The 13624-nt window shown below is 32.7% G+C and overlaps 1 protein-coding gene across 1 annotated transcript; it reads left to right on the plus strand.

Annotated features, from left to right (window-relative positions):
* Positions 1 to 7083: 7083 nt before the first annotated feature.
* Positions 7084 to 13319, plus strand: LOC134261307 (uncharacterized; the record flags this gene model as incomplete). The annotated part of the gene is made up of 3 exons (XM_062743749.1): positions 7084 to 7239; positions 8282 to 8502; positions 13077 to 13319. Coding segments are annotated over exons 1-3 (526 nt in total), but the record flags the coding sequence as incomplete, so codon positions are not given.
* Between the last annotated feature and the right edge of the window lie 305 nt (positions 13320 to 13624).

Here is a 13624-nt window from a genome sequence, read left to right on the forward strand (position 1 = left end):
AAATGATTTTTTATGGAAGGAATAAAACCTTTGAATGCTTTAATTAACATTGATTTATTATTTATATTCTAATAGAAGATAAAGCATCTGATACAAATTGCTTTATTTTTCAGAGCCTAGACCGTTGTCGTTCGATAATCCAAACTGCCATGGTATGATGATGACCTGATCAAAGATATTAAGATATTTGTATATTATAAACAACAATAATTATTCTTAGTCAATAGATCAAAAGTCATTTTTAATTATTTTTAATTTTTTTGAGAGAAGAGTGTTCATTTTGACTTTGATTCCTTTATTGATAGTGACAGATTTATGAGACAGGTCTCGAAAGTTATTTTTGACTTGAACATTTTTATTGATATTGATAGATTTATGAGCAGATCTAGAGATTAATTTTTAATTTTGTTTTTTATTGATATTAAAAGATTTATAAAGCAGGCCTAGAGAGTTATTTTTAATTTTGTTTTTTTATTGATATAGATAGATTTATAAGGTAGGCCTACAGAGTTATTTTTGACGTTGATTATTGATAGTGATAAATGTATGAGGCATGTCTAGCGGGTTATTTTTTATTTTTTTTCCATTGATAGTGATAGATTTATGAGGCAGGTTTAGCAAGTTAGAAAACCTGTTTTAAAATAAAAATTTTCATTTTCAAATAAATCAATAAATCGGTTAAATTGAATGTTAATCAAAAACTAATGATAAAAATTTTGTCAGAATAATTATTTTTTTCTGAAAAGTGGACTACAACACAATTTAGAACCTTTTTTCCACATTGTTGAAAAATGTACATTCAGCTAAAAATATTGCATTTAAATGAATAATGATAACTTATAAGTTGCCTGATTTTTTATTTTTATTTTTTTTTCTAGAAACTTTATCTTTGCCACATGAAGTTTCTTGGAAAGGTAAGTTTTGAAAAAAAAAACTTAATTTTAATGGAAGTAATACTCATACAATCTGTATGTGTTATTTGTATTATCTTTTTACATTATTTATTTCTGACAAATCGCGATGACTGTAGAAAAGTTGTCCCCTAATAGGTTCTTATAAATTCTAACAAAAATCTTAAAGTTTAACCTCAAGAAGAGGGGCTTACACAAAAAAATTACTGAAACAGTTTATTATTTTGCAAAATAATATTTTTTTCTTTTAACACGTGAATGTTCATGTTAAAATTATTATTATATTTAGTATTTTGAAATTGGATTTCGAATCAAATTCAGCAAGTCATTATATTGTGTTTCTTTAATATCTGTGTAAACAATCATTATACTCGTTAGTGCAATATAATTGATCCATTAATTAAAAATATCTTTATCGAAGTTGATTATTTATAATAAATAACTTTTGTTTTTGGGTTTAGGCAAAACCAGCTTTAGATAACTTCACATTACCCTATGTTTTATACAAATAGAGACGAGAAAATATTTTTGCATGATTTACTTTACTCTAAATTACATTCAAATAAAAAAAAAACAACTTAAGGACAGATTAAACAAACAAAAAAATGGCAAAAATTTAGATTGATTGATTGTATATTGTTTAACGTCCCTCTTTAGAATTTTTCACTCATAGTGAGACGTCACTGTATGCCGGTTAAGGGCTTCAAATTTAAACCTATACTCAGCACTCAGGGTCTTTGAGCAGTGATGGTTCTTTATCGTGCCAGCGCCTACCGTGACACGGGACCTACGTTTTTAAGGTCATATCCGAACGACCCGTGACTTTCACTTCTGATGCCGAGCGCTTGGCGAAGGAACAGTCACTACCTATTTTTACGTCTTAGGTTTGACGCGGCGACGGGAACGAGAATCGAACCCGGACCTCCCGATCACGAAGCGAACGCTCTACCACTAGGCTACCGTGAACGGTCAAAAATTTAGACACGGCGACTTAAACTATTCTTTTTTATAAGACATTGACAGTTTAAACCAACGTTTAAATTTCTCTCCATTTTTTAAATGTAGGTAAAACAACAAGTCTGTAATGGGTCACATTACAATTTACAAGGATATGGAGATTACGAACAGTATTCAATATTAAAGTTTTTATTTTGTCAACTTTCGACCTATAAACAGTAAACGAATCAAGCAAATTCAAAGAATTGTCGTCCCACGCTTTCGGTGTCTTTGTGGGTGAGATGTTATTTCTTATGACATTATGTGTCTAAAATGAACACCCTATCATATGTCATTTATTTAGAAATTATCATCGAATTTGAAATAAGGTTAATCGTGAAGGCCAAGGTCAAGGGGTAAGAAATCATAGCATGCTCGAAATTATCTTGTCACAGGCAATGCACATGTCATATATGAAAGCCATATCTCTTCTCAATATAAGGAACAAGATGTGTTTGTGAAACACTGCTGACCCCGAATGGCAACATAACGAAGATAAAGTTATTTAAAGGTACTTGGACACAGATTTGAAGTTATTTTTTTCTCTTTAATATTATGACTTATATATTTTAATAGCATTTCACACAAAAATTTATTAAAAATCTTATTTCATTTAAAAGATATTGAAATTTCAAAATTTTTCGGCGGGTTTGATTGACATATCCTTGCACTCTCACAAATTTAATATTATTCTTAATCCTTAGGAAAAGTGCCAATCTCGTTTTGTATAAATGAAAAATATTAATACTATCATCCAGAAAATTCAGAGTAGACATGTTCGAAAGCAAAACAAACACACAATATATTTTCAATCCGTGCAGTTTTGGTAAGCAGACTGTGAAGATTGAACGCACCCGGTGAATTCTAAATATAAACAATAATAGAACTCGAGCCCTGTTTACAAAAACTGTGTACATAACACGAGTGTGCTCGATTTGCTAAATTCTGCACGCACCTCTTAGTAGGGGGTTCAGGTAAAAATTTTCGGTGAAATATTTTCAATTAAATATATTCTAGCGCAAACATGGAGACATTAAGAAATATAAAAAACTTTACTTGGTGAAAAAATTCCAAGTAGAACAGAAGTTATGAAATAATCAATGTTGTGAGTATAGCTATATTATGTAAGGAAATTTCTATACATACGAGTATTAAATGATGGCACATAAAAGGAAGAAAAATCCGTTAAATCTAGGTATTTTTTAAAGAATAGAGTCTAATTTTATCTAGAAGTAGGGCAAACTATATATTTTCGGAAAGGTCTATGCAAGCCCTAATTTTCTGTTTCCATGTCAGCTAAAAAATATCCAAGATGGCGGCAAAATATCCAATATGGCCGCCAATAGTAAAAATGACCAATACAATATTATTGAAAACATATTTTCAAAATCAGGTGAGTTAAGAAAAAATAATGAAATTTTATGAACTATTTTCAATTTAATACTTTTAAAAGATTTATTAAAATAAGGATGGTAATAAAATATGGTCACTAAAAGTTAGCAAAGAAGAAGGATGTCAATATCATGAAAATGGAAAAAAAAAGGAAAAAAGAATTTACTACAATTAATTCACAACTTTATTTTTAAATTTACATAGATCTTTAAATACATATCAAATTTTCGGTTTCAATCAATAATTGTATATTTTATCCATGCTTCCTGGACAACTTGAATGTTAATTTTCTCTCAGACTTCTGCCACTACTGGCCGTGGGCGGGTAACACTACCATAATCATGATATTATTATTATTATTATTATTATTTTATTAATTTATAAAGCGCAAAATCACATATAGTTTCTATGCGCTGGAATATGGAATGATTCTATAGCATTTTCCTGAAGTCTAACTGTATTTACTCACTGAAAAAAATTAACCACAAAGTATCATGTGCACAAACAAAATTATAAATATTTATAGTTATAAGTATAACAATAAATATATATTTTCTTATATCACATTTGAACTTATTCATTTATTATACGGACAGTATTTCAGAATGCAGAGGAAATCCAGGCTTCAGAATCAAATTTGTACATTTATATCAGGGATCGTTAACTAGCATATATAGGCCCCTGTATATGTTATGTAGCAGGAAATGACCATAGTTTTCGAATTCAGAGACTTTATTCCAATAAGTCTTAAATTATTTAATCTCATATTTTCTATTTCACTTGTGGTTTTCCGTTTCAAAAGTGTGCATGAATTTAAAGGTACTTAGAAACTGTTCATAAGTTGCGTCGGGTTGACGTCTTTTGAATGAAATCCGGGTGAATTATTTTCTGAAATTATTACAGAACTACAATTTTCTGATAGGAAATTTTCTCAGCTTTCTAATAGTGTATGTTGCATAAAAATATTTTGATTACTTACCGTAGTAAAATTGACCTCTTTCCTTTGAAACGGAAATACATAAACTTCTGCACATTGCATCAAGATGCAACAATAACAATGTTAATCTTCAAAATGTAAACTTTCCTGTGATATGTCAATGTCGTTAATTCCTTAAAAATCGCCTCCCGGAAAGCCAATCAAAATGACGCTATCAACGTCGCGGAGACAAAATTACAGTGCAATGCATCAAAAGGGAAACCCCGTATCCAATTTTAGCACAACTTCGACCCGGTTAATTTTCAACACAGACTTATTAGAATGACATAACACATACATCATACGAAAGTTCAAACAAAGAAGAAAAAAATTGTTATATTTAATTTCTAGATAAATATGAATAATAATGCAAAAAAGACGTTTATAAACACCGATAAATTTCGTGTAAATAGCACAATTACACAGGTAAGACGGGTTACCTGAACCCCCTACTCTTAGTTCGGAATGACAATACTTCTGAAGGTGTTTTGCTTTCTAACATTTCTGCTCTAAATAAAATTATTTTTCTGGATAAAAGTTTTAATATTTCTCATTAATACACATCAAGATTGTCAATTTTCCAAAGGATTAAGAATAAGGTTAAAATTTGTGAAAGTGCAAGGATGTCAGTCAAACCCGCCAAAAAATTTGAAGTTTTAATAACTTGTAAATGAAATAATATTTTTAATTAATTTTTGTGTGAAATGCTATTAAAATATATAATTCGTGATATTATACAGAAAAAATGAGAAAATATTAACTTCAAATCTGTGTCCAAGTACCTTTAAATGCAAATAAAATATATTGTTACCCAAAGTGGTGTTTTTCTCACTAGGAATATGATTGTGAAATGCAAAATCCCTATCACACCTGTTTTAAATTTATAGTAGAGAATACATTTTTGAAAAGTAGGTCAAACTCCAACGTGAAAGGGTCTGAAATGTTGGTTTCTTAAGAAAGGTCTTGTCACAAGTAATACATATGTGAAGGATGAAAATCATAATCTTAACCGTTAAAAATTTATGGCCAAAGTTAAAGTTTAATTAAAAGTAGGTCAACTCCAAGGTCAAGATCAAAGGGTCAAAGATGTTGATATCCAATGAAATGTCTTCTCACAAGGATAACATATGTGAGGTATGAAAGTCTTAGCCCTTACCATAAAAAAAGTTTTGAACAAGGTTAAAGTCCAAGGTCAAGGTCAAAAGGTCAAAGTTGTTGGTATTCAATGAAAGGTTTTGCTACAAAGAGTACATATGTAAAATATATGTCCTAGTATGTACCGTTCAAAAGTTGTGACCAAGGTTAAATTTAAAAAAAAGTAGTTAAAACTCAAAGGTCAAAGTCAAGGGGTAAAAGTCCTTGGTATCCAATGGAAGGTCTTCTCACAATGATTACATATTTGAAGTACCAAAGCCTTAGCCCTTACCGATCAAAAGTTATGGTCAAGGTTAAAGTTTTTCAGAAGTACGCAAATCTCAAAGGTCAAGGTCAAAAGGTCAAGGTTGTTGGTATCTAATTAAATGTCTTACCAAATAAAATACAAATGTGAAATATGAAAGTTCCAGTACATACCATTCAAAAGTAATGGCCAGATTAAAAATTTAAAATTTTAATTTAAAATGGGTCAAACTCTAAGGTCAAGGTCAAAAGGTCAAATTCGGTGGCACTCTAAGAAAGGTTTTGTCACAAGGAATACACATGTGAAATATGAAAGTCATAGCTCCACTAAATCAAAAGTTATAGGCAAGGTTAAAGTTTTTGTGACGGACAGACTGACAGATTGACAGACTGACGGACAGACGGACAGACGAATGAGATTTAATGTCCCCTCGCATTCGTGAAAGCGGGGGGACAATAACTATGCTAGTTCTCATATCAATTTGTCAGCTGTCGACCTGTAAATGGTCGACAAAAATATGATTGTTCTTCTGTTTACATGTTTCAACCAAATAGCTGCCTAATTCTACACTCAGTGGAACTATTTGTCAGTATACTCCAGTCGTTTGAAAAGTTAAGGCCCTTTCAAAATTGGCGCACGAGCACTTTACAACACTTTGCGATCGGAAAATTTTAGTTTCGCACGAGCTCTCGCATACGTTGCACGATGTTTCGCATTCTTTGCATGCGTTTTAGTGGTCGCATCAAGTCTCCTCAAAATAGTCGACATGCACCCTATTCAGATGCGACAAAATGCGATCCACATTTATGGCAATTCAAAGCACGAATATTAGTACGACACTTGTACAACAGTCGCATATCTTATGCAATATTTCTCGTAAGATTTAATACACAACGGTCGCTTTAGATCGTGCGAATTTCGCACGAATCCTTTTTCATATGCGATTATTTCAGCAACAGTTTACGTTCCAACTAATTGTTTTTCTGTCGCACGAATATTTTGTCGCTTCTGCTGATGCGCCAGTTGTGAAAGGCCCTTTATAGCTATATTGGGTTAAGTCTCAAAAAAGAAGATTAGAGATACTAAATATATGTAGTATACGTAATAATGATCCGAGGATTTGAAACAGTTTCAGAATCAGAATCAGAAAATTTTATTTTGAGTCGGATATTTTTAAACAGAAACCTAAGCTCTGTAGAGCTTTTGACCGACATAGTTTAAAAACTAAAATCAAATCATATTTTCTCCTTTCTAATTTAGTCCCAAATTCAATGTTCTTTGCAGATGCTGCTTTTAAAATGTAAACATACAGCATTATAATGTCAGTATACAATAGAACTTGGGTGGCAAGTAAATTCATTCTTTGAGTACAAATTTTATATTTCAGAATACGGTCCGAAATGTAGGTACAGAGTTCGTATGCCGGAAGCGTCTTAGTACACAGCTTATGACGTGTGTGAGCAGAATAACCAGATATTGGCTGAGATTACCTCCCTTTCTGAAATGTATATCTTAGAGGAATTACTCAGTGACATGAACAGGCTTTTCAACGATCCAGTCATCAAGTATGTTCATCAGGAAAAAAATACTGTACACGTGTATTTTAGACATATCTCTTAATGCATACAAAAACTGATTTCTGGTCCATCTCATATTTTAAAGGAACATACTCTATTTTTCTTTATCATGCCACATTGCCAGGTGTGTGCAATAATATTTATGTATAGATTACTATTGATTTAAATTTAAAATTTCAAAACAATTCACAGAAACTTACGAGCATCATCAGTATAAACAATTCATATACGCAGGCTGCTTAACCCTGTCCGACGGCGCTAAATTTTTAACGTTATGAATAGGAATATCCTTTTTTCATCAAATAACAGTGGTATTCCACTTCTTGTAGTGTCTACGAAATCTTACACACCTTTGAAAAATCGTATATACCAATTACAAATCAATGGATTAAATATATTCCAATAAATTCAAGTTGTTTGAATATATAATTGGTATCTGACGACGTCTCAACCAGTTAAACCATTATTTTACTATTGGACGCTGTTCCATTTGGATGACCGACGTCGCTTTTCTGTCAATTTTTGGAACATACTTCTTGCGCTTTTAGCTTAATATTTTCATAGTCTATTTAGTAAGCGATACTAAAGGTATCAGAAAATAGAAATAACCGCTTTATGTGGCATACATTTAATTTGTCTTCAGCTTTGACTCGTTTCACAAAGAAAAATATCATTTCAAGCAGAACACTTTAGCTAAAATGTTATGGCATTTTCACCCAGGTCCGTGCGCACTACCGGCTACCATAAATGACCGAAATTTTTACAAAAATATAAAGTTCAGTAAAAACCAAGCTACTCTGACTTGAATTTTTATAACTAATATTTTGGTTTACAATAAGTATAACAATAATTGACAAAAAAAAAAAAAAAACGCTTTGTCCACGAACTTTGTGGACAACCATCATAAACGATTTATTGCTTGAAAATTTGACAATATTACACTCCAATTATATATTTAATTTTCCGTATCATTTAAAATAATAATAAGACTTTTTGTCATCTATAAATTTTGATCGTTTTTGTTTGTCAGTGTGTCTGTTGGTTTTTGGATTGGAGGATTCGTGCGAGCTTCAGACAAAAAGATATTGACCCCAGATTGTAAATCCTTGAATTTGTTATCAGCCATTGATATATCTAAAACAGAATTTACGAAGGAGATAGTTTGTTTATACTATGATAGAACAGCAATGAAAATCCACACAGACAACTGTCAAAAGACCATACCATTCATTTGCGAGAGTATAGATAAAGGTATAATTAATATTGTACACAACAATTTTTCCACTTTTAAGATAACAATTTTATGCAAAAATATAAGAGCATGAAATCGCAAAGTTGTTTTTTTTTTCTATTATTGCAACAAACAATGATAAAGAATATGGAAATAACGAACAATATTTAAGCTCAAAGGTCTATAAAACAATACAAAATAGGAGCAGAGCAAATACGGACCTCCAGAGGTGGGATCAGGTGACATGGAGGAGTGAAAATCCCTTGCTGACAGGTCACACCCGCCTTATCATGATCGGGAAATAGCAGAAAAATCCGTCGAAAATTTAGTGTGTATGTTATGGCCTAACAAATAGTTTGAAAAACGTCAGTCAGCAATCGACTTAATAATAAGTTGTATTTGCTGACAAGGTCATTGTATCGACCAGAAAACACAGACGGCTTTAGTTACTATATGGTACAATTGATCGCAAACATGAATTTTGAAATGATAGAGTTTAACATTTTGTTTTTAGCTCACCTAAGCCAAAGGCACAAGTGAGCTTTTCTGATCACATTTTGTCCGTCGTCCGTCCGTCTGTCCGTCCGTAAACTTTTCATATTTTCGACTTCTTCTCAGGAACCAATTGACCAATTTTAACCAAACTTGGTACAAAGATCTTTAGGTGAAGTGGAATTTGAATTTTTAAATAAAGGGCAAAGTCTCCTTACAAGGGGAGATAATCAAGAGAAGACAAAAATAGGGTGGGGTCATTTAAAAATCTTCTTCTCAAGAACCACTGGGCCAGGAAACCTGAAACTTATATGAAAGCATCCTTCGGTAGTGTAGATATTAAATTGTAAAAATCATGACCCCCCAGGATAGGATGGGGCCACAATAGGGAATCCAAGTTTTATACATAGAAATATATATAACAAATCTTTAAAAATCTTCTTGTCAAAAACCACTGGGTCAGGAAAGCTGAAACTTATGTGGAGGCATTCTTGGGTAGTGTAGATATTAAATTGTTAAAATCATGACCCCCGGGGTTAGGGCGGGGCCACAATAGGGAATCCAAGTTTTACATTGAAATATATAGAACAAGTCTTTAAAAATCTTCTTCTCAAGAACCACTGCGCCAGGAAAGCTGAAACTTATGTGGAAGCATCCTTGGGTAGTGTAAATATTAAATTGTTACAATCATGACCCCCGGGGGTAGGGCGGGGCCACAACAGGGAATCCAAGTTATATATATAGAAATGTATAGAGCAAATCTTTAAAAAATCTTTTAAGAATCTTTTCTCAAGAACCACCAGGCCAGAAAACCTGAAACTTATGTGGAAGCATCCTTGGGTAGTGTAGATATGAAATTGTAAAAATCATGATCCCCGGAGGTAGGGCGGGGCCACAATAGGAAATCCAAGTTTTACGTAGATATATTTAGAAAAATGTTTTAAGAATCTTCTTCTCAAAAACCACTGCGCCAGGAAAGCTGAAACTTATGTGGAAGCATCCTTGGGTAGTGTAAATATTAAATTGTTACAATCATGACCCCCGGGGGTAGGGCGGGGCCACAATAGGGAATCCAAGTTTAACACAGAAATGTATGGAACAAATCTTTAAAAAATCTTTTAAGGATCTTTTCTCAAGAACCACTAGGCCAGAAAACCTGAAACTTATGTGGAAGCATCCGTGGGTAGTGTAGATATGAAATTGTTAAAATCATGATCCCCGGGGGTAGGGCGGGGCCACAATAGGAAATCAAAGCTTTACGTAGATATATTTAGGAAAATGTTTTAAGAATCTTTTTCTCAAAACCACTGGGCCAGGAAAGCTGAAACTTATGTGGAAGCATCCTGCATGTGGTAGTGTAGATTCTAAAGGGTAAAAATCATGAAAAGGAAAGGGGGTAGGGGACAAGATAGGTATAGCAAGAGGGGAAATCTGGTAAAGAACTGCATCACCAAAGTTACTCAGGTGAGCAATGTAGCCCATGGGCCTTTTTTTTTTTTTTTATTATTTTTTGTGTGTAGTTATGTATTTTGGTGATGTGACCTCGAATCTCAAATATCTAGTCTTGTCCAATATTCACATTCACACTTGTTAAAACCATTGGTGGCATCTTTTAAAAAGCTGATGATCAACAGACTAAATTAAAATAGGACTTACTAATTTTATAGTTTTCTCTATTTTAAAGTTATTTTTTAAAAATTGGGAAAAGAAATTTATCTATCTTTAGTATATGTTTAAAACATTTAAAAAACATTTTCCTGTCCTTTAATACAAACTTCAACACACACGCGTCAGACTGTCTAATTGTGTTTAGGGATTTGTGAAGGAAAATTGTTGTCCGCGCAACGCAATGGTGAAAGCTCCAGAGACGAGGAGTAAGCGGCAGAACATTACGTCGAAGGTTCGAATTCACGTGGAGACCGGTCCTTCGAATGAGACCGTATAAACCGAGGTCCCATGTCGCAGTAGTAAAAGCTTTAGTTTTCTCGCTGCTAAATGTTCTTGAGTGAGCAGTGGAGCTAAAATTTGCAGCTTTCCGCCGCCAAGTTGTGACATCTCCTTAGGAGTGAAAATTCTAGAATAGGGACGTTAAACAACAACAACAAATAAACAAAGAATGAAACTGTTCCCCGTACCATTAAAAATGAAAAAAAGTATTATATCCTTCCTGTACGATAAAACCGTCACGGTTGCTTAGTGGGTGGAGTGCTCGCTCTGTGATCGAAAGGACATTCGTTTGTAACTTGACAGCGACAGCTAGGTCGATATAAAATATGTAGCAACTGTTCCTTCGCCATGCGCTTGCCAGTTAGAAAGGAAAGCTGTGGCTCCTCCGTATGAGGCCTTAAAACCCAAAGCCCAATGTCAGGGCAGACGTTGGCATGATTAAAATTCTTCACTCCAAACATGTATGAAAAAAAATTCTCGATTGGGACTTGGAACACTGTACAATCAATCAATCAACCATGCTTCAGTTCATATCTATTTAGCATACGTTTGTTGAGAATCTTTTTATCAAAATAGTTTTCTTTTTTAAACGGGATATGAAAAATGGGACTTGAAATGGGTGAAAATGGCACGGCTTTTTTTTAGTTTGTGGTCAAAAATCACAATCTTTTATCAGGTATCTAGTAATAAGTTTATCAAGAGGCAAAATAATTTGTAAAACAGTAAAACACGCTTATACCGAAATGTCAGGCACCGACAATTCTGCTTCGTTGTAAGCGTAATTCGTTATATTCGTTAAGTGTTTAACATATTTAAAGGCAAGTTGAATAAAAATCAATATGCTATAAGAGACAATGCAATAAAGTATGTTCATTATAATTGTGTTTCACTGCTAAGATGATATCTATCAAACAATTAAGGTGGCACATTACATCCACAGTTAATATTAGATTTCATTACAGCACCACGTACTATGTAGATGTCAAATATCAAAATGGAGGTATTGATATTATAAAAATATTTTAAAAATTTAAAACCTTTTTTTCTTATAGTAGTATAATGTTTTATTTCAATTATATTATTATCAGAATGTCAAGAATTTTCAGTGTCAAATGATGGACATCTTCTTTAGACAGGTACACACAATGAAACCTCAAAATACCTAGTATTTATTTTATTAGAAAAAATAGTTTTCTAAAAACAATTAATGTCATTATCTTCTTGAACTGTTCATAAAATATAAAGAAAATGAGTTCTGAAGAGACAAGGAATGTATTTCAATGAATTGCATGTGACAAATTGAATGAAGAATGCTTTAACGAAATGAAAATTCTAATTTTTTAAAAAAATATTTGGTATTAAACGTCCACTTTCAAGAGTTATTTTTCCTAATTACCCAAGACTCAAAACACTAAAGAACATTTGAACATTACATCTAAAATTCAGAACAAAGATTTTAACTTTCAGAGTATATATTTAAATCAATAAAGCAAATATTTAAATCAACACAGAAAAAAGTGCAAGTAAATATAACATTTTTTAAAAAGATTTTTAACAAGGTTGTAGATGTAACTCGAATTTCCTCCAAACAAACATGTCATTGATTGATAGAGCTCACTCCTTTGCTATGAAATTGCACATGACTTGTTCGGCGAAGGTTTGGCTGTTGTTTTCTTTTGTTTCTGCTCAAAAGCAATCCTTCTTTTTTTATGCATAATGAATTCGTTACTTTGTTTTCCCGCAATGTATATAACATCGCATGTTATATCTTTTTTCAAAGCGTTTTAAAGGTCAAGGTCAAATTATAAAGATACCTGTACAATTCGTCCCTCCAAGAAAACGGTCAAAACAATGGAGGTTTACCTTTTCGTGTAGTACGTCATCAAAAAATGATGTAATGAAACGCCTTGATTATTAAATTTCAATTATGAAAAGGAAAACGCAGAGGGTGTAACAGTAGGTAGGGGATGATCTCTCCTCCATGACACCTGGTCCCACCTCTGATGATTCAGAGGTCCGTGTTTGTTCTGCTCCTGATTTGTATTGTTGCTTTGGACTTTTGAGCTCGAATACTGTCTTTTATCTTCATCATTTTTATATAGAAATAAAAAGGTTAACTCTTATGAGATTCTTGTTATTTACATCTTTCTTTCAGGACCCGCGTCCTGTTTGGAGACGTCGGAAAGAACAAGTCTGAAAGAAAGGATTCCTCAAATGTTGTGCCCAAGCGTTACGTACCCCTCCCTTAGGAGAACTCAGTGTGAAACAGCGTGCATAAAAACTCAGCGATGCTACACGGTAGTAATCGATTTAAACGACGACTGTCGGATCTACAGATACGAGGACAATGATAATTGTGACATGGGTAGAAATCCTCCAACCTATCTGCAACACATAAGTAAGTTATATATTATTCACTGAAAGAGACATAAAGATATACGTAGTAAATCTTTTTTCTTTATCTTGAAAATAGGGACAATATTAAGATAGTCAAGGGAACAAGATCCGAAGCATTAATAATTGATGCATATTCAACATCAATAAGCATTTCTGCCAAAGAGCATTAAACACTGAAATGTACATGTTAAAAAGAAAAAAAAATATGGAAAACAGTGTTTATGGATTTTTTCTGTCAAACAGCAAGAGAAAAATACTTATTGCAACCATTATCAATGTGTTTCATGTAAAAAAAGTATAATTGTA

Source organism: Saccostrea cucullata, unplaced genomic scaffold, assembly GCF_032062105.1.
Source record: "Saccostrea cucullata isolate Sc308-1 unplaced genomic scaffold, CSIRO_AGI_Scuc_v1 ctg20799, whole genome shotgun sequence".
NCBI lineage: Eukaryota > Metazoa > Mollusca > Bivalvia > Ostreida > Ostreidae > Saccostrea > Saccostrea cuccullata.